The 22,576-nt window shown below is 42.3% G+C and overlaps 1 protein-coding gene across 1 annotated transcript in view; it reads right to left on the bottom strand.

Moving 5' to 3' along the window:
* The window catches only part of PPP1R14C (protein phosphatase 1 regulatory inhibitor subunit 14C), a 56,054-nt gene that overhangs the window by 9,651 nt on the left and 23,827 nt on the right, over positions 1-22,576 (bottom strand). The window contains exons 2-3 of the mRNA XM_064447029.1: positions 2,580-2,663; positions 1,117-1,149 (exon numbers count right to left, since the gene is read on the bottom strand). Of these exons, the coding sequence (XP_064303099.1) occupies positions 1,117-1,149; positions 2,580-2,663 (117 nt within the window). The remainder of the gene's footprint in view (positions 1-1,116; positions 1,150-2,579; positions 2,664-22,576) is intronic.

Below are 22,576 nucleotides of genomic sequence, written 5' to 3'. Positions count from 1 at the left end.
GGAGACGTGTTACCGGCTGTAAAGAAAGCAAGGTACAACACAGACCAAGCTATACAAGTGTTACCATGTGAGTATTTCTGGGTCAATTCCCTGCACTGCCAAAATGTTAGTAGCAGCAACTGTAATTGCAATTCTGGAAAACTTTCCCAGTCTACCACAGGCATCGATAACAACAGAAAAGCCCTCAAGAAAGTATCTGATACACAGGGAATTGTCTATTTAACCATACTAGTGGTTCTTCCTGACAGCCTGAGTAAACCTAGTTTACGTGGCTACAGATGCTACAGAGGAACCAAGCTATAGACAGCCTTGTTTCAAAAACCAAACACCTGGCTCCTAGTCATGCACAGCTGAAAGGTGTCTAACTAGGGCAATCCTGCAAACCACCCACTCCATTAAATACTGTGCAGCAGCCACTGGTGGGAAAGCACTGAACCAAGAAACTGACCCACAACTTAAAACTTTTTTTTGTTTAGGTTTTTTTGTTTGTTAAAAAAACAATAAGTCCAAGTTTTTGTTACAATATTTACTCTTCCTAGTAAGCACACATTACTGTATGAGAAGTAAGCTACATTGGCACTGCACATGTTAATGGATATTCAAGTTGAAAGCTGAGTACTTTTAACTAAATCCTGCTAGTTCAGGTTATCCCATGATTGTATTCAAGTTTATTCACAGGAACAATTAGCTGAGCTGCACAGCTTCATAACAGTTCCCAGAATAAACAATTTTACTGTCAGAGGTAAAATTAGATGGCTTCACATTGAAGAGCACTCAGTCCATCTCTCAAACTGAAATTTTATGCAAACATAGCAGTGTTTTAACCATCTGATGGGATTTGTATTTAGTTCTCTTGTAACATGACAGCTTTAAGAGAAAGTAGACAGTATTGATACTTCAGCTGGAATGACCAGCAGTACCTCCACAGGGCCCAGTCCTGTTCCTAATGTAGTCAGGTGACAGGCACAAATATTTCCAGGATATAAAGCCCCAGACCATCAGCTCCCCATTAATATTCCTATAGTTACTTTATCATATGTATAAAAAAAAGTTACTTTAGCTTGAACATAGCTACACTTTCCACATAAGAATAGTATTTAAAAGAAGTCGTTTTACCTCTGTTGGTTTGTAGCAATCTACAAGAGTTTCCTAAAAGCAAAATAAGAAAGCATCAGTTCCAATACAGAATAACAGTGAACATAAACAAGTCTACAGTATAAAACCTGGCAAGGGAGTACGGAAAGAAAAGGAGCAAGAATCAGGAATCACTGGATGAAGATGCTATTGAAAACTGAGTGTTACAGCAAGTCGCCTTTGCCCCCTTAGGTGGACCAGAATGATTTGCCGCGGGAGAAAAATAATGGCTTCTTACTCCAGGCTGGAAATCACAAAATCTCTTTCTCCAAGAAAAACTGAAAAGAGGAGAACCCAAGAACATTTCTCCCAGCAATACACATGTGAAAGGGAGCTTTCTGTGAGGGCACCACAGCCTTTGTAATGCAGAAATACAGCGGTTAGCTAAGTCCGGCATTCCTAGCAGGGGGGCTGCAGCAGCTAGCTTAGGCAGAAGCAGCAAAGCTATTTATGAACGTTGAGAAAACAGCCCCATGCCGCTGTGGCTGGGCAGTGGGCACTGAGGAAAGGGTGCCAATAGGCACTACAATCAGGAATGGTGCATCTAAGCACCAAGTTAGTCACCTCCCAGAAGTGAGCTGCGGGCAAACCACTGCTCTGGGACAGGCATCCTTCCTGTAGTGCATCTGAAAAGATTATAAACAGAGACCCTCATACTGTTTTTATATCTTGATTTAGATACACATGTCTCTATTAAGACAATGTTTCTTTTCCTCTCCCCCCCCTTCTTCTGTTCATTAACTTTTACCTCAAGCAGCGTTCAGAGAATGCGACAGCTGGTTTGAGCTGTATAATTTCAGCAGATAGCTTCTGAATTTCCCTACTAATTCCTGTTGATTACCATCTTATCCTTTCCTCAAGCGTTTAGACAAGTTACTCTAAGATAACTCAATGGGTTCCAATTTCTAGCTAGCCTAGTCAGAGAACAAAGTTTTCAGTATCCTATGGACAACAGAGGATTTCTGCTCTGTATACGCAGGCATGTATATTTCTGCTGCTGCAGTGAATCACAGAAACTACCTGGTCATCGTAACTGAGTCGCAGATGCCAAAACTTTTATGTGACTGTTCTTCATTTTTCTGTGGTTTCTGTTCTTTATTTTATGTCCTTGTAAAATAAATCACAGAATGGTAGGGGTTGGAAGGGACCTTTAGAGATCATCTTGTCCAACCCCCAAAGAATGAGTCTAATCTGTCTAAGCATATCTCCCTATATTAGTGGATTCTTTGAACTATTATTTATTCCTGTTATCACTTACCTTCCAGAAATTCTTCATCCTAAAGGATTTTGATTACCTTCACACAGTCCAGTAGATTATGCTAAACTCAGACCTAGGAACCTCTCAGTTCTAATTCTACACATATAGTGGATTCAAACACAAGATACAGCCCCAAATGCATTAATTCAGCCACACATTCTGATTTAAAATTAGAAAATAATATTACCTGTAATTTGAGAGCTCTCTCCTCTTCATTGGCTGCATCAAGAAGGTCATCAATGTCAATTTCTACATCTGGCATCTCTTCTTCCTGAAAAGCAAAACTTCCCACTTAGTCCATACAGATATCCTCTAACTAACCTCAAAAGCAGCCTAGTGATAGCACACATAACCCCATCTGCTTGGAGCCAGACAAGAAGGAAATCAGTAAGGGACAATGGCTTGATTCCTTGCCCCTGGCCCAGCAGAAGGCCAAGCCCCAGCCACACAGGAGGTGACTGCTCTTAAATAACCCTTCCCTCACAGCCAGGAGCTGTGTTACTAATCCATGCCCAGCAGCACAATCATGTTATTCTCATAGTAGTGAGAAAGAAGATGATGAAGAGGTCACGGCAGGGGAAGTAGACAAAAGCTGCAGCAAGCCACGAAATTGCTTTGAAAACTCTTTTGATTGGACTGCTTATTTTGTTACACTATAGAAGATCTCCCTTGCTCAAAGTTGGCTTACAAGGTTGACACACATGCGCCATCAGAAGAGCTCAGATTTCCAGTGCCTGCAGTAAAGCAAAAGTCTAAGCCAGAGTATTTAAGGCAATTTTTTTTTTTAAACTCCTCCACCCACACACTTCTCGCTTTGCATCACCAGCACATCAGACACATTGTTCTGAGTCAGGGCAGCAGTACACACACTCTGAACAACCCGAGCTCTGGAATCCCAATAAGAATTCATCATCCACAGATAGCACCGTTTACTGCATTTGCAATTATGCAAAAAAATATTCTGGTGGCCGTTTTTTGCATTTTCTCATAAAAAAAGAGCTCAGAACAGTAAAGCAGCACCTCACTGCACATACAAAACCCTCTGGTCTCAGCCTCTCCCCCACACCAAGTCCCCCCCTCACAGTGGCCTTAGCGCCAGAGACACATGGCTCTTCTGTTGCCCCTGCCCCAGCCAAGGCAAGGCCTGGGTCCTCTCCCACAAGTGCCCTGTCACTGATCAGCTCCCTGGCGCTGCATCACCTTGGCACCTCCTGAATGAATGCAGGGACCTGAAAGCATTCAAAAGGGAGGGTGGATCTGAGAGCCAGAAGGAAGCAACAAGACCATCATCCCCAGCAGGGGCTGTCTTTTTGTACCCCACCAACACTTTCAAGATCCTTTAAAGAAGCATTTTGACAGGAACATCGTGGTCCAGCAGTTTGCAAAAGTTTCTACAATTGTGAAAAAATTTAACAGCTCCAATAGCAAGTGCCACAAGTAACATCAAAATTACTCTTCTACTGGATAAAAGAAGAGTCCAAAAAGTAGTCAGGAAGATAACAAGTTAGCTCAAGTTAATCTAATGAAAGTTAAGTACCCAGAGTGCCAAACAACTGCCTATATCAGAATCTCCAGCTAAAATGCCAACTGCTCATTCTTTATTCGGGTGTGAAGAGGAAGGACAGAAATAGGATGACTAAGTTCCCCGTTCCTCACCTCTGAAAGAAAGCATGCAGGAACAAAATAACACAGCCATGCAGGCTGTTAGACCCGATGAATAAAAATTCACAAAGCGCATCCTTTTCCCAATTAGCAATTTCCCAATTTTTCCCAATTAGGTTCACTCTTTCAGCATGCATTTTAGTCAGAAAGAAAGTATGGCCATTTGCTGAGATGAATCAAAAATACTAGTTACTGTAACAAAATCTGGCAATAAGGGAGTTTCTCACCTAATGCTATAGACTCATTAGCAATTTAAATAATGGAGGGAAGAGGCGGAAAAAAAAAGTCTTCCACAGACGATATTCAGTAAAAGCGATCAGAATTGGAAGGGATAAAGATTAATCCATAACAGTGGTACTCTTACTTAGTAGCTTACTATCCCAACCCTACACTAATTCGCATATCACACTAAGAACAAGAAAGTCACTAAACAGACAATAAACATCCTTAACATTTCATCTAAGCAGCTCATTATAAATACCGTTAAGATAGGGTGCCTGGAGTTATTGTTAATACTGTAAACTTATTAAAATACGCACCCATGGACCTGCATGAATGCCAATTGTGCATCTGTCCGCACTCAGAGTGCAGTTCAGCACATTGAATATTTTGTCTGATACGCATTTTGAACTCTTGTCTGTTGGCATGTCCAACTGAAATGACATTGAAGGTGACAGTGAGGTGGGATTCCCTAGAAGGTATATAGTGCTTTTTTGTGATCATAATTCATTGAAGCCGAGTGCTCATGGAAGGAATTTTACTCCGATTGGTACCAGTCGTGGGGAGAAATCCTTACTCCTATCCGTCTTCACTCTTCAAATCAACTTTCTCTTACAGTCCAGAGGGCAACTGTACCAGTAATTCACCGAAGTTTTGATATAAGACGTAACACAGCGCCTCTACGCCAACAAAAGCCATTAAAAAAAACAACTACCAAACAACTTAGAAATACTTCAGAAATGAGGGACTAAAATTGTGTCTGGCATACTGGCATTCAATTAAGTTACATTTTCTGTAAAAGATCATGCATATCTTCATCACTTTACAGCAAATCTGAACTCTGATACACAACACAAATGGAGGGGAGGAAGCCCGAAAAGGTAACTCTTGCTCTTATTTTTGGCTGAACGAACAAACAACGCACTTTTTCCCCTCTGAATGACGGTGCCTGCATGATCAGGTGTTTTATGTTAGGAATGAAAAACACATGCTTAGGTCAGGACCAAGACCACTCCACAACAACTGTAGTGACAGAGGGAAGGAAGAAACAGTCATGTCTTCTGTTTGCCTGATTTTACTGGTGAGGTAAGTGCGGTTGATCCTACTACAACTCAGCAGGTAGATCCAGATTAGGCTGCCGCAAGCCTGAAAGGGGCTGTGCATAGCTGAAGGGTGGTACTTCAAGGGTCTTGTTAGCACCATGAGGCTATGCAAGGAAACCAAAGCACTGCAACTTTCTGCTCCAGTGAAAGGGAGACAAGGTGTTGCAAACAGTAGATGATGGAGGGGAAAAACAGACCACAGGAAGCATGCTGACAGGGAGCAGCTTTCTGAAAAGCTAGAACAGAAGAGGTATGGGGCTTGTGGGTGCAAACACCCATCAACTGAAACAATGGGGGGAGGGGAGGATGGACACACTGTTTTTAAGCATCCTCTCCAGTTTGCATTAATAATGTAGGCAGGGCAGGAGCTCATTTCTGCTGGAGTATTCTAAGGTCCAAAAATATCACCAAAGTTAGCTTCCATGCTGTTGAATTTGACACTGTCTCCCATTACATCCTCATGGACAAGCTAAGGAAGTGTGGGTTAGATGAGTGGACAGTGAGGTGGATTGAGAAACGGCTGAACAAAAGAGCTCAGAAGGTCATGATCAATGGGGCAGAGTCTGGCTGAAGGCCCGTAACTAGCAGTGTTCCGCAGGGTCTGTGCTGGGTCCAGTCCTGTTCAATATAGTCATCAATGACCTGGACAATGGGATAGAGTGTAACCTCAGCAAGTTTGCTCATGGTACCAAGCTGGGAGGAGTAGCTGATCTGCCGGAAGGCTGTGCTGCCATTCAGGGAGACCTGGACAGGCTGGGGAGCTGGGCCGAGGGGAACCTGATGAAATTCAACAAGAGCAAGTGCAAGATCCTGCACCTGGGGAGGAACAACCCCATGCACCTGTACAGGCTGGGGGTTGACCTATTGGAAGGCAGCTCTGCTGAGAAGGGCCTGGGAGTGCTGGTGGACAGGAAGGTGACCCTGAGCCAGCACTGTGCCCTTGTGGCCAAGAAGACCAATGGTATCCTGGGCTGCATTAAAAGCAGTGTGGCCAGCAGGTCGAGGGAGGTTATCCTCCCCCTCTACTCTGCCCTAGCGAGGCCACATCTGGAGTACTGTGGCCAGTTTTGTGCTCAAGACAGAACTACTGGAAAGGGTTCAGCAGAGAGCTACGAAGATGATCAGGGACTGAAGCATCTCCCTTATGAGGAAAGGCTGAGAGAGCTGATTTGTTCAGCCTGGAGAAGAGAAGACTGAGCGGGGATATTGTCAGTGCTTATAAATATCTGAAGGGTGGGTGTCAAGAGAGTGGGGCCGGACTATTTTCAGTGGTGCCCAACAACAGGACAAGGGGCAATGGGCACAAGTTGGAACACAAGAAGTTCTAGCTAAACAGGAGGAAAAAACCTTCTTTCCTGTGAGAGTGCCAGAGCAGCGGCACAGGCTGCCCAGGGAGGCTGTGGAGTCTCCTTCCCTGGAGACATTCAAAACCCACCTGGACACGTTCCTGTGCCCCCTGCTCTGGGTGTGCCTGCTCAAGCAGGGGGGTTGGACAAGATGATCTCCAGAGGTCCCTTCCAACCCCTGCCATTCTGTGATTCTGTGAAGGCAACTTAAATTCAAGCTTTCATTGGAAGATAGCCCCATGGTTATTTAGGTTGCATGAATGCTTTGCAGGCTACTGGCAAAAGACACTAGGGCACTGACATGCATTAAGTAGTAAATAGCTGTAGCAGTTTAAGACATTACAACCTCTCCAACTGTTTGCTATTTAGCCTCTGGCAGAGGTGATCACTGCCCCAACAGTGAATGGAACAGAAACAGGCCCATTAGTGAGGCCAAGGAAGGTCTGACAGCCTCTGAAACCACCTCCCACAGCAGCTCAAGCCAAAGGGCTGGATTTTGCAGGGGCAGCTGAAGAACACTTGCACACTCTAGTCTGCTGACCATGAGGACGGCACCTCCAGAACAGCAAAAGCAGGTCTGACAACATTACAAGTATTTACAAATTAAACATTTATCTGATACTTTAAAATTTAAAGGGCAATAGTTGTCCTGTGGATAAACTTGCCACTATAAATACAACTCTCAAATTAGCCTGCTGTCCCTCATCCTCACTGACCATTCACTGTGCATCATCTCATTCGCAGTGCTGGGAATTAATGAGATAGGTTGTTTGATGTTTTAGTTAAGATTTTAAGTTTCGAGAGAACAGAGAAGTTAAGTAAAGTTAAAGCCATCATTTGTATAGTAAGTTTGGAAGCAACCTGAAAGGACAGCAAGAGAAAGATGAAGGAAAAGGAGGGAAAGATGACCATTAATTCAAATGTATGAAAGTTTCAGACTGTACGAAACTGGGATTTCTCTCAAAGTCCTGGAAGATGGCCAGCGTAAGTCATCAAAAATAAATTAGAAAATAAGACCAGTTCTTCATGTACTAAATGTATAAGTCTAGAAAAGATTTATTTATTTTTAAAAAGATATATCTGCTGGACATCTAATACAGTTAGCTCTAAACAAGTTCACCTGCAGATATAGATGGCACTGCCCCAATGGTAGACAATGTTTTAAGTCTGAGGATGATAAATAAAAGTGCCATAAATTACCAGGACTGGAAGATGTTGGTTTCGTATGTAACCTGGTGGGATTACGAATGGGTTGCACTTAGTACAGGTAAAAGAATACTAGCAAATAGTCATTTGTATGAAACAAATGAAAAACCCACGTGTTCCTCATTTCAAAGCATTCAGTTGTTTTGGCGACTTATGGGTCAGGGCAAAAGTAGATAAAAATGAGAATAAAAAGAATAGTTTAAGTGATCAAAAATTATGAGTTCAGGATCAAGGAAAGTTCTTTTCGACTTAAAGCTAATCCTCATTAAGTGGAGAGTCAAAATACAACAGCTAAAATAAAGCCGTTTGCAACACAAGAAGGCTTCTACTGTCTATTGATTATTATGAGGAACAGAAGATTAGGAAAGGATGTTAAAGACAGCAAGAAAAGACTTAGTAGTGCCAGGGTTGGGGACACCTGCAGTAGAAATAAGAATCTTCAGTGGTACAACCCCATTACTAAATGACTGTATGTTTTCTCCAGTCCTAAAATATTAACAGCAGTAATGCCATAGCAGCCATGGTGATCTAATGTTAGCCATGCAAAAAAATTCTCTCTCATTTCTGTTGGTCCAGGTGAAGTGGTTCATGGAACAGTGAATATTAGTTTGCACAGTTGATAATCAGTGAACACATTTAGGATGCTGCTTCGAGTATGATACAATCCTTATGCAGTTTTCTATATTGTTCCCCCATCAGACACTTCTCATTAGTGACCAGCCACTTGAATGCAAAATTTCAAACACAGAAAGCAAGGCCCCACACCCCTGAGCACATGCCATCCAGTCTTGGCTCCAACTAAGAGTTAGAAATGCCTGTGCTGCATGCACCCAGGCTGTTCTAACCAGAGCAGCAGTCTCTTCCACCAACATGGAGTCTACCTCTCTTCATCACTCTTGTTCATTAAATAAAAGTGCTGTTACCAAATTTGTCCACTCATTTGAGTCAATGATCCTACTGTTTCTGAATATCATAATTTATCTGTGGCATTGCGGCTATTTACAGAAGCCTTCTCCTGTGCTGAGCCTGTCTTCAAGCCTGATCTCATGTGGATCCAGTTAAACACCCAGAAAGAGAAGCACAGTAAGTGTCCAACGGGTCAACAGAATGCCTTACTCAAGTTGCCCAGTATCTCACAGGAACACCAAGTGCATCTATATCTACATAACATGGTAGAATGGCTAGATAAAAGTCAAGGGCAGTGTTTTATCTATATGGTCTAGACCTGACCTACCCTCACCACTGGTGCTACTAGGGGACTGTGCCCATAGCCTTGCAGACACACCACTAGAGGGAGTTAACACCTTACAAACAGCGAGGGCCCCTGAAGTTGCCGGTAGAGCTTGGAAGTTTTCCGAGACCTAGATTCAGTTCTCAGGTCTGGAGAACAACAGTCTAACTTTTGTCCTCAAGTACCCGTTCCCCTGTGCTCCTGTTCTTAAAAGTTTAGTCCTCAGCTTTTACTCTCAGATGTTACCTGCAAAATCCTACCTCCTCTGCTCCTACATTTTGGAGTATTGCTTCTGCCTCCTTCCTATGTACCCTTTCTCCCCAGCTGAGGGGGAGAAGGACCACTGCAAGCTGAGAAAGGAGCTGGACTCAGATCCAGGCACTGTGACCAGGGCTCCCTGCCTAGACAAACTGCAAGAGCCCGGCCCTTCCTTGTTCCCTACAGAGGAAGCTTGTTCACATAAGAATCTTTGAGCTTATTGCCAAACTTTCACAAGTTTGGGCACATGACAAGCACAAGTCAAAGAGGAGGGGAGATGCTTGATTAATCTGGGTACACTTTCATAAACCGGCCACAGGCATCTCCAACACAAAGGAAGTCTGCTTCCTCTGAAATTTCCAAGATCAGACATACTAGAGTTTCAGCTAAGCTGCTGAAAATCCTCATATAATGTAGAAAAACACTTTTTTCCTCCTGATTATGGTCTCAACACCAGAAATAACTGAACTCTTACCTAAAAATCTTTCCAAGATATTCCAGATGAGGCAGGCACCCACTCCAAATCTCTTCAGCTCAGATTATTTCAATTTGGACAAGTTCACCATTTTAAAAGTGTGTTTTCCAATTGTTAAATCAAGGGTAACGCCAAGAACAATGCTTATGGGGCTCTGCATGAAGGAATACACATCTTGCTGTGAAGCAGAGGGGGAGGTTACCTGGGAATCATCAGTGCCTGGCAATAAAGAAGATGTAACAAAGCTGCAGGAAAAGGATATTAAGCTAGATGAGAAAGATGGACAGACAGACAGACACACACAATGATAGTGTCTACATAGGCAGGTACAGCTTGACCTTAGCTTGCTCTGCCAGTGTGCACAAACTGCATGGTCCAGAAACTATAGCTGTATTAGTGCAGCTTGCAGACCAAGAGAATAAACCCTGTTGGCACAGCATTCACGTTCAGGTGCCATAGTTTATTAACACATCAATCAGATTTCCAGACCAAAGCTTAACCCACATCCACATGGCTTAGAGAAGAAAGAGCTGGTTATGCCTGTCTGCACTTCCCAGCTCACCCTATGTTGGCTAGTACATAGGTGGGCAAATAGCCTGAAGCTTATATTAAGACAGCTTATATTAAGAAAAGCACATCTTACTCCAAGGAAATCACAAAGAGGAGACTGTTGGAGATTGATGTCTGAACCCAGGGAACAGGGAGCACCCTTGAGCTCCCAGGTCTAATGTGTAACCTTATCTAACCACATCTAATGTTGCATCTCAGTATGCAACTTAGGAGCGTGTTGCCCCCAAATGGAGACACACTATGAGGAAAAAGCACAGCACAGGACTACCTGTTAAAGAGGACAAGACCGTGCTCCTTGGACAAGTGAAACAGCATGCCCACCCCACCATCTAGCCAGCCTTCACTAAAACATCGTGGTTAGGAGTTCTTCCTTCTTTCTCCCTTTACCCCAGCACAAGTAAACACAACCTTCTAACACATCCACTTCAAAATAGAGGCAGATTTGCACAAATAACCTTATTTAAATTAAGTCAGTAAAGTCTGGAAGGACAACACAGACTGGGTAGAGGATATAATAGTGACTAGATCCCCCTACATTTTCCAGGCTAGTACTTTCTGTACAAAACATACCTCCAATATATCAGTATGCTCACACACATCACTAAGCAGCTGATCAACAAGTGACTTGGGAAAACATCCGTCCTGTGAGCTGAAGCTTCAAAGAGCAGGGAGCTCTCTCTTGACCACCAGTGAGCAAGGAAAAAAGTAAAAAAAAACAGAGAAGACTGAAGCTCCTTCTTTAGCTTTATATCAAACAGCTCATTCATTATTCCTGGTGAAAAACTACATAGTATTGTTAACTGCAAATATTTGAAAAAAGCACGTAGGGCTGCAAAACCATACTGTCACAAGCTGACAGCAACCTGTTGGTCTAACACACTCATCTGGATAAACGCTCTCCAATAGAGAGCAATATGGAGTCAAAGGGAAAATGAGACTAGGGGTGAGAAGGGCTTTTACTCCCATTTCGTATAAGCCATCTGCAAGCATTTTGGTGAAGAACATGGTTCCTTTTTATAGGCTTGGTAAGGTGTCCTAAAGTTAACCCTAGTTAAGAAACACTTGCCCACGGTACATCTGAAGCAAATGGTTTCCTGGGCCAAAACGCAAAAAATGGAGGTGAGGGATCCTGTGAGAATGACTCCTCAGTGGCAGGACTCCTGTGAGTTCTGACTATTCAGGATCACTGATTCCCTTCTGAAGCTTATGAAAGGGGGCAAAGTTAGCCAAGAGAAACATAGAGAAAGAGGCACAGAGCTGAAGTATAAGGGCAGCCTCTAAGTAGCTTGGCCTCCTCCATACCCACCACTGTCCACATTATCGTTTCCTGTTACACAGGTAGTAGACCAGTTTCAGCAACATGTCCCTTACATGCAAGGAAAAGACCCAAAGTTTGGATTTAACCAGCCTACACAATGACATGTGTAGAGAATTTTTAAATTTAAAGGGATGCAGTCAAACAGGGACATGCTCTCTCTGTGAGTTACATTATCTGACAACATAACTTGCCAAACAGTTCACTCTCGCAAGCTGCCTGGAAAGCATAAATCATGAGGGTCACAAGTTTGTGGTTTGGTTTGGGGAGATGGAAGAATTCAGGACAGAATGATGTCAAGCAGGACAATCCCTGTATAAGGATATCACCCTGGGCAAACTGGGACATTAATCCCATATATTAGTGTTGCTTATCAGTAGCCAAGAATAGTTCAAACTTCCTTACTTAAAAAATTTTAAAGAAAAAACATGGTGCAAAACAAATTTAAAGCAACTTCTGGGAATCACTTAAGTATAAGGGCCTCTTAATGTCCTTATATGTGCCAGGAGTTAAGTACAGCTGTAGCTTCAGAATTCAAATGGAAATTAAAAATATACTAACAGGGCAATGACTATATAGTGTACACAAGCCACTTAAAATTCTAGTTATGAAGCTTATTAAAGCCATTAACCACAACTGATATTTTCAATAAGCAGGGGAGGAGCACCCACTCAAGCAAAGTTCTTCCACCTTGTTACCCAAGCTAGGTCTTTCTCTTCCCTCAGTCACTGTAAACTGTTTTTTGTTTCAAGCTGGCACTGCCACAGATCAGCCTCTCCTCCTGGCTCTCAAGCGACTGCAGAATAGATGAAGTGGACAGATGCTTTTCCAATTACAAGTTCCATTCAAAGAGTCAGCCCCTCTAAAGCAATAGCACACAGCACACATTTTTATTATAAAATAACACTCAAGTACACCAAAATAGCAAGAGCACAATCGTGGCACTTCGGTGACACAAAAAGAAGCAACTCTCTTGTGCCCTTACTTCAGCCAGGGTGCCTCTGTCAGCATAGAGGGATCAGGGTTATGGGCAGAGGTAAGAATATCACCCCTCAATGCAATTGTTATGAAAGCTCCCTTTATGGGCAAGCCTTTGTGAAAGGGGATAGGGAAAGGACCTCCACATCCAGAGCAAGGGTCCCCACCCAGCTTCCCTGAATATCTTCACCCTCCCACAGAACACAAGCCTGCCTGCACTGACACTTGACACAGAGGCAGCTGCTCTCTTTGCAGATGCTGTTGCATTTTTGCCTTTCCTTCCATTAGAAGGCTAGAGGGCAGAAAGACTATGGCAACACACCATGATCTCCTCTGGACAAACTCCTTACAGCTACAGGCTGTCCAAATGCTAAATTTAAGTCAGCTGCTTAGGTCCTACATCAGAACATGGTTAGCACATATAAGATTTTACCCTGTGTAAGGGGTGTGGGAAGATAAGATGGCCAGCTGTGTCAAAAGTCAGCTGGAAGAGGGGAAGGGAAGATTAAGTTAAAGCACAGCAAGACAGGTACAAGTACTACCAAAACATTTACTGAAGTGAAGTTACTCAGGGAAAGGCAGGCAGGGCCAATTTCAGAGGACAACTCAATATATAGAGGCCACACAACTAAAGGTTTTTGGAATTGGAGCAATTGAAAATCTAGACCACTCTCCTGCTACTGTGGACAGATGCTGCGCATCACATCTAAACTACCTTAGTGCCACACAATTATGCCAACACAAGGCTTGGAATAAAACATGGTAGCACTTAGCATACAACAAAAGAGCAAGTAGTTGAAAAACTATTGGCATATTTACTTGAAGCAAGCACTTTAAGCTACATCAAAATTTCCATGAGCTGTTTCAATGTAAACTCTGGCTTACCTACACCCAAGAGCAATGACAACAGGATTTTCAAATGGAGGTCAGAGGCCCTCTTTAATCAGTGAAGGCTAACCAGCCATTAAAATTCACTGTATACTTCTGCATCAGTGTAACCACTACTGTCAGAGATGCCTCTGTGTTTATATGGACCGTATGAGAATGCCATCGTGACCTCAGCCAAATGCTCTAAAACTGGCTCTGCAGAAGAGGAAACCTTGGTCCTCCTCTTCCCCCAGTTCTCTGTTCTGCTTGCTAGCAGGGCCAAAAAGCTGCTATTGAAAGAATAATGTGCTAGGAAAGCTAAACTGTAGTTTTACTGCACTTCAAACTCTGCCAATTCAGTTGAGGCTGGGCTCGCCTAGCAGACACACTGCCTGCTGTTGGTCACCAACACACCCAACCAGTTTTTTGGCTGCAAGGAAGACCTTCTGTGCTCTTTCAGAAGGCCATGCCTTTTTACTTAGACACCCTTAGAGCCAGCATGGGCTAGCTGCCACATTTCACTGCCTGCTTTCTCCCATCAGCAGCAGGGAGGTAACTGTACGGCTAGATGCAGCTTGCAGCTCCATAAACAGCACTGGAGGCTCGTGTAGGCACCTCAGCCAATAACGATAAGTAACAGAACCTTTTACTTCTCCCCATTTCTGATCAAGATTTTTTTCCCCCTCAGCTTTTTTTTTTTTTTTAATTATATGAGAGCTAAGGAAGTAATCTGCAGAGAATCAACAGTAGTAACTTTTCCTCTAATTAGCTACTAAATAGGCTTTTGTAAATGTAAAAAAATGCATACACACACTATATAGGAGTTTGAGGGTTTTTTGGCAAATTAATTTCCTGGTATCTTGTGTTTTAACAAGTTTTGAAAAGACCCTATTATGTAGGTGACTGAAAATACTTATCCTGGGCCCTGGACTTGCTATTTTTAGCTTGGCATTTATCTGTTGCTTGAATGGGTGACTGAAACACTAGTCAGGGGTCACACACTTGCAGTGTTGACTCTGGTCTGTCCATACACAGTAGTTCTTGTATGAGCAGCTGTTTAGGAAGCACTTGCTCAGATCTCCTGCCACAAAGCATCCAACAGTGAGAAACCAAAATAGGTTCTGACTTGGAACAGAACAGCTTCTAGGAATCCCACATTGGCCAAAAAACACAGTTTGGCAAGCCTTGCTCGGTTCATGGCCCCATCATTCATTTAAATACTTCTATTGATTCATTTGGGAAATGGAAGCTGAGAGTCAGATAAAACTTGTTATTTTCTCTTATTTTACTGTATGGGTATTTGATAGCTTCAGAAAAATTGTGACAGCCCTAAAAAATCAGATGGTTTTAACTGTGACACTAATACGGCCGCCCAGTACAACAGAAATGTGGCCATTTCTCTTGAATAGGCAGAACAGCTTTGGGCTTTCCTCTCCTGGCCAGGAAATCCTTGCCTAGTCTACAAGGAAGAGTCATGGTGATGCCAATGCAGACACAGCTGCTAACTTAGAAAAAGCATCTTTCTCCAACATTTCTCTACAAGCAAAATAGCACAGGCCAGTAAGAAACATGCAAGTAAAGCTCTGTTTCTCTACTATTTGACAATTTAATAGATTTCTCATCTGAAAAGTTTGTGTCAACAGAAGACAGAGCAAATAAGCGAGTGCTGGAAGATGAAAGATGAACATGAAGTTCAGACTATATTCTCTGCCATTGGTGTAGGTGTATTAATCCCTTTCAAAATGAGGATTTTCAATGGAAGCATTTAGTTCTTTTTCTTGCATTGAAGCATTGTTTTCCCAGCTGGTTTGTTAACTGGGATTTTTGCCATGCAGCATCACACCTCCTTCACACTTGCAAAAACACCATTTCACTACCTGACATATGTGCTCACAGGTTCTATATGTCGTCTCATCCCATCTCAGTTAACATCTAACTGCCAGTAAGTTTTAGCCCACTCTTCTCCAAAATCCTTTCATTATATCCAAATGTAGCAAATTCAAAAGGAATTTAGGCTTTAGGCTTCATTTTAGGATACCTCCATTTACTGTCTCTAAGAAGTCTGGCAAAAATGTCTTCCCATTCATTTAGTTCCAAGTATACACATTCACTCTTTGCTGAGTCTCTGAAAAACAGGTTGTAAGGAGACACTGTATTTCTACATTAGAAGCACATCCTTGCAACCAGAGCACTGAATGCTAGAGAAGAGTTCACTGCAAAGAAGTCCAAAGCACCACTAAAAGAAAAGCTTCCAGTAAACCCTTCTCAGTCCCAGCTCCTCCCACATTCTTCTACCCATTTCACGACGAAGCCCCTACGTCCCTATGGGCACGTTTACCTGTCCCAAGAGAAATGAACCTTTGCTCACTGCCAAAGAAAGAATTGCACTCTAAACAGCCAGCCAACCTTATAAATGGTGCTGCCATCTTGAAAATGCAAACTGAGCAAGTATCATTTGACAGAGTCTGCAGATTGTTGCAGGTGATCTGCAACAACTGTTTTAAGAACAGACACCAGCCTAACTGCCTTCCAAGGTAGCCTGGCAGCATCAGGACCTCCCATTTCAGCTCCCAGGATCCTTAAACAGTGCACTTTTTCAACTGAATTCTCACTTTGCTGTGGTCAGCCTAAAATTTGTTCTCCTTCTCCTGCTTCAACTTCAAGATTTATCTTTCTTAAGCAGATGTCATAAATGCATGATAAAATATTTTCCTCCATTTTTCAGAGACACACAAATATGCAAAGTCAGGACTTTTCAGAGATCTCTAACCATCTGCATTGTTGGAAATGGCCACAGGCTGAAAAAAACCATGTGTTTCTCTTAGTGGCATTCCAGAAGAATTCCGAGCTATGGATGATACAGATATATTTCTTTCTTTTGTTTTCTTAAAGGAATAAAAGCTTTGTGGTTCCACAACCATAGCCTGAAGAGTCATTTAAGGTATACTGCAGGAGAAAAGTATAACATAAACCAAGATATTTGTTGGTTTGGCTTGGTATAGAAGTAAAAAAAAAAAGTCATTCTGAAGCATCTAATTTACTCACAGATTTACTTTTTAAATGCTAAAGATCCCATCATCTTCCAGGATATGCTACCTTGCTAGCAGCAAACATGTGGCAGACCTTTTGACATTGGATAATGAAAACTTCCAGCAGGCTACATGATCATGACAGTGTTAGCAGCCCAAACCAAAATGGGGCCAAAGCACTGAGGCGTCTCTCTGCTCCTCAGATACACGAACAGGCAATACTTTCCAGCACACCGTAAAAATTCCAGATGCTCATGCAACAGCTGCTAGCCCTCACAAATCACTGTAGCTGAAAGATGATGCAGGCAAACAGAGCAAGTCCAGGACTGATGAGGACCCTTAAATGAGATGAACTTACAGACTGGCAGTATCAAGTACAGAGAAACTGCAGTTGGGCTGAACTGAAGGGAAAGAGCCCCAACAAACTGCTGAAGGACGAACACTAACACTAATATTTTTTCCTCCTGCTTAACAGCACAACTCCCATGTACACACTAAAGAAAACAACTGCTTAAACAGGTTTCCTATGACTGAAATGCAGCTCTGGGAAGGGACTAATTTTTGAAAAGCTACATCACACCTAGCCCTTCATTACTGAGTTGGAGCCCTGGCAGAAGTGCTATAATCCTCACATTTTGAAGTTAACAAAAGAGTGATAGACTACTCTTAAGTATGTTAATTCACACAGTAGGCAAAAAAAAAAAAGGGTGGGGAGGGAAGAAGGTTTTAAGGCAAGTATAATTTTCTCAAGTATCCCTTAAATGCCAGAAGGAGCCACCTTCAATTATAAGGGATTCCAAAACTTCCCAGAAAGGAGAGAACTCACATGCATACTCAAGATCCCATTTCTTAAACAGTTTCCTGGTTCTGTAGGACAGCACACACCAGGACTACCTGGGATCCAAAGTGCTTCAGTGTAAATCAGAGATCCTCTGCAACTCCCAGAAGTCCAGAATACAGTCAGAGCAATTCTTGAGTTTCCAGAGGCCAAAACAGGGAGGTGTTAGCAGGAGCTTTGTCTGTAGCCGAGGAGACACAGCTTTTCAGACGGAACCCAAACGAATACAGCCGTCTTTCAGTTTTCTTCTGAAGTTATTTACCTGCTATGCAAAGCATTTCCAGCAGCTTAGGTATATTAAAAATATAGCCAAACAGTAGCTTCATTCAGTTTGATGTTATACTGAATTGCAGTACTATTTCATGTATACCATCCAATAGCATACTATATACAGTGTACACACATATACATACACACTAGCCCTTCAGAAGCATGTTAATAGACCACAAATATGCACCTTCTACACATATGTATGAACAGTTACCTGTTGTTACAGAAAGTTACCAGAAGAAAAAGAATCTGTACAAAAATTTCTGCAATGAAAATATAGGCAGCAAGGCCTTGAAGAAGCATGGCTTGCTGTACGTAGCACAGCAGAGCATATTAGCAAGCCATCTGTTCATTATAACAAGCTCAACAGGATTCAGCTTCTAGCTGCAGAGATGCTACCTACAGCACATCCCTTGATCAAGCAGACACTTGTTGGATATTGCCAAAGTCTTGCCACATCCCTTTCAGAGAACATGTTATATGTCTCTGCCACCAGCACAGACTGGATTTAGAAACTGCTTTCCCAGGAGGCTGTGCCTTTGAGCAGAATTAGTCACACTAACAAGCAGCCTAGAGTCAGGTTCCTCCAGCTAGAGATATGCAGACATTACCAATGCTATTTGCTTAAAGCTCTAAAACTTCTGCTCTCACCTCGGAGAAAGACACATTGTATTTCCAGGAACACAAGCACTGAAGAACATGAAATCCGTTCTCAGAAGAGATATTGGCTCTTGAAGAGGAGACAAAAGCAACATTTCTCTCTAATCCTTTGCAAGCAAGATGACTAGTCTTTCAGTTTCTCTCTCCCACCCCCCACCCCCCACTATGTTTCTCCCTTCAAACAGAGAAATTATGAAGCAGCTGTTGCTTTTGCCAGCTTTGTGAGAGGCAAAGAGCAGCAGTCAGAAGTAGCAGCAGGGGAACAAGACTGTAATATACTCCATGTCCCATATGTTGAGAATGGGTAACAGAAGACAGAGGGCAAGGAGACAAACAGGGACTCCAATGTACAGTCAAACAGCTCCTTTCTTAACACCTATCTTAGGTTCTTTAGCTCAATATCCAGTGACTGCAGCAAAGGAAAGGACAAAACTCCAAGTTAAATGTACAACATCAATCAGTTTAGTATCCTGACAGTGTTCACAAGCAAGTTGTTTAATTAATACACTGTGCAGCCAGTATTTTGGCTTAGTTGTTACTCTGCCATGTGGCAAACTAGACAAAGCAGATGGTCAATAAGCTCTGTTAAACTGTCAGGGCCAGCTACTATGAAGAGACACAAAACAGCTCTCTTCTAGTTCCAAAATTTTTAAGCTAAGTCTCAGCAACCTCAGTTCAGTTCTTTCTGCTAGAAAAGCTGGCATTAAAAGAATCAAGATTAAACTAAACTTTCCCAAGGCTCAAATCCTCAAGTTTAGAGCATGCCAGGCCCCATCCTAAAAGATGCTCTAGTTCATTAAAAGGCGCAAAAATGCAAGAATAGCCAGTATCATCTGCACTACACTAAGAAAACACTGACTTGTGAAATCAGCTGGTTTGCATCTTAAAAAAGAAAAGTGTAGCACTTAAGTCAGAAGAGCTAGAACTGAAGTTTAATATTAAACTCTTCAGCCTTTGAATTCCAAACAGGGAAACCAGCACAGCATGAGTCTTGCTTAAAATGATGAATCAGTTCAGAAGTTAAATTCCAAACTACTTTCTGCTCTTCACCAGAAAAGTTACTGTCACACCTAAACTCTGAAACAGTCTCAGACACTTTACCTCACATGTACCTCCAGATAGTACTTTGATCCTCACAACAAAGACAGATGTTCTGAACAAATAACCAAGCATATTTGAAGTCAAAGAGCACCAGCTTTGCCAGGTTAGAGGAGAAAATTTCTGGCAGGGCACATAGCTTCATTTTGTTCTGCTAAAATCCATCTCTTCCCACTACAGTAGCCTCTCTGCCTGCTCATCAAGAGACATTCATGTAGGGGCCTTGTTCTGAGGCATCTCCAGAGTCAAGCGTTCACATTGACAAAAACATGCCTCTTCCTCCCCTACCACCTCCCATGACAGCAGGCTTTCCTTCAAGGCATTCAGGTGGTACAGTTTAACTTCTGTGTTTCACCTGAGGAAAAGCACACCCTGTGGTTTTACAGCACTGTTATGACAGTGCGAATCCCAGCTTCAGCAAACGTGGCCAGCAAAACATAACATACATGCAGCCCCAGGGCTCCACAGCTCTTCTGAAATGAAGCATCAAATCAGGTAGACTGCAACATATCTTGCTTGGGCACTGCAGAAATACCAGTCTCCTTAACATGGGAAGTTCTGCTTTCCCAAATAAAAGCAGCTGAACCTCTACACCAGGAGACTAACAGCAACTAACTTTTATTAGTCTCTACTACAACAGACCAGCATTTTAAACAGAGCCAGCCAAATAATTAATGTGTTTGTTTAGCACAAGGTAAAAGTGAACTTTTATCATATTTTAAGGCAAACTTTGATGAATCAAAGGCTCATGCATCTACATCCATAGGCTTCAGCCCCAGCTACATAGGGTATCTTACTGACTATCACAATGCCAGCATGTTTTGCTCCCAGGGCCACAAGGAACACAGGTAATGCCTATGTGTACTGCTCCCTGGCCATATAATAGCTAAGCGCATGACGTACCTTCTGCTTTAGTGCTACATCCAGCTAAAGTAGTTGAAGTTTGCTTAGGATTTGGAAGTTTTGAGCCCAGTTCTCTGTAAACCGCCATCAGGAGAGGCTAGAAGCTTAAACATGTTTCTCAGGCCTGAGAACACATGGAATAGTGTTGCAAAAATACTGTAGTTAGAAGTTGGTTGGATGATGACATTTCTTACTGAATTTTAACATTTATGCTTAAGAGTAATTGAAGGTCTCCCTTAACAGACAAATGTAAACATTACTATAGAGTCATGAGAGGGTGTCCAGTGAGCTGATGCTCCCATGTCTGCAACCTCATGAAAGGCAAGCTCCTTAAGTGTCCTTCTAGCAAGTCACCTTTGTGTTCACAAGCAAAATATTAACAGTTAAATCTTCTGCCACCCAGAACCTTTTCAGGGTCTAAAATGGCCCTCATCTTTAACATGCTACTTTGAGGCCAGCCACCTCAGATGACAGCTTTAGACTACCAACAGCTTTTGGATGGATCCTATACCAGCTCACTTGAGTGCATTACAGTCACCATCACTAGACACCTCAGCACCACATTTTTCAGGCAGTACTATCTCTCATTTGGGTTTGCAACTAAGTGCCTATCACAGTAGCGCTCTAATCTTAGTTGCTTGGTCTTGCAAAAGCTCCTGCAACAGCTGCCAAAGTCATTTTAATCATAAGTTCACTGGCATCGTTCAGAAGCTGCTGGCAAGAGAATTTAAGGAGTTGAGACAGATCAACTTTGTCTAAATTATCTTACATTTGTGTAATAGGGGCTCAAAATTTCTACATCTTGAACTCAGCTAATATATTTACAGCAAGGAGCTAGACCTGCTTGAGCAAGCATCAGGTAAGGCTGTAACAGCATGTGTTTCCTCCTGGACAGCACTGGCTAGTTTCTAGCCTCTGGCAGACTTTCAAGGAACCATTCAAAGAATTTAGCTGGATCCACACTTCAGTTACTCATTCCAGTGAGTTTCACTTTCCTTCCACTTGAAAGCACTTGGAGGTTAGCCCTCTCCTTTCTTCATCTCCCCTGCTCTCAAACACATCGATCATGTGACAACCAAAATTCATGCATGTGAAGCTGCTTAGTATGTAAACAGTCATACCTAACTCAAGAGCAATCATTTTCCAAAATGAGACCTCCATCCGTTCAAAATCATGTTGTGCTGGGCAACATTTCAAAGCAAAGCTACAAACATTACTACTATTTTTTTTTTAAAACCAAGGCTCAGGACTCACAAGCTGGGATTTCTTTCACCTGGCTTTGTATGTCTACCATCAATCTACAGGAGTTGTTTAGTTGTTTAAAGGGAGTGTCAGCAATTATAGTATAGAGGTCTGTCTTATGGCAGATGAATCTTACTAATGGTACCTCTCATATACCTGCAGAGAAGACCTGTATACTCCTGTTATGGGAGTAGCTGAAGTTCACTCCTACTATTTTTCATCCTGAAGGCAACATACAGCATTATCTTAGTCCAGGAGAGCTGGAGCCAATGCCCTTCCTCAGATCTTGATGAAGTTAACCAGTGTACCTTGGTAAAGGTTGAGTCAGGACATGAGACTAAGGACAGACTGTCTTGAAGTCTGGCTGATTGTGTTACTCATACTGCTTCGCTAAAAGAGACATGTTACAAATCACAGTTAATGTCATTTAGTTTTTCCATCTGTTATACTGCCTTTTAAGGCTAAACTTTTTACTACCAGAACAAATGAAACACATCAAAAGTTCTAAAGATGGGCACTACCAGCTGGCTACTTTGACCACACAACAAGTGTTAATTTCAGTGCCAAAAACCCATATAAACCTTAGCCTGCCTCAGGTTTAAAACTTAACTTGGACAGATTTTAATTAATTTACTCAATATAGTGCAGTAGTCTTTTCTGCAGAAAATTTTCTACTTCCAGATACCAAGAAAAGGAAGTTACACAATCAGAGCACCATCCTTTCTGTTCCAGTTATTAAACATAATGTAGCTTTTTCTCATTAGCACACCTTAGTCAAAGAGCTATTTTGCATTCTTCTCACATTATTCCACCTTTGAAATCAAATATAGGATTGGAAATGCAGAAGAAAACTTCAGGTAGTTAAACATTACGACTTAAAATAAAATGGTGTATGTAAAGGACAGCAGTGTTCT

Source organism: Phalacrocorax carbo, chromosome 3 (assembly GCF_963921805.1).
Source record: "Phalacrocorax carbo chromosome 3, bPhaCar2.1, whole genome shotgun sequence".
Lineage (NCBI taxonomy): Eukaryota > Metazoa > Chordata > Aves > Suliformes > Phalacrocoracidae > Phalacrocorax > Phalacrocorax carbo.
The sequence above is the reverse complement of the archived record's forward strand: the minus strand, read 5'-3'. Positions and strand labels throughout refer to the sequence as shown.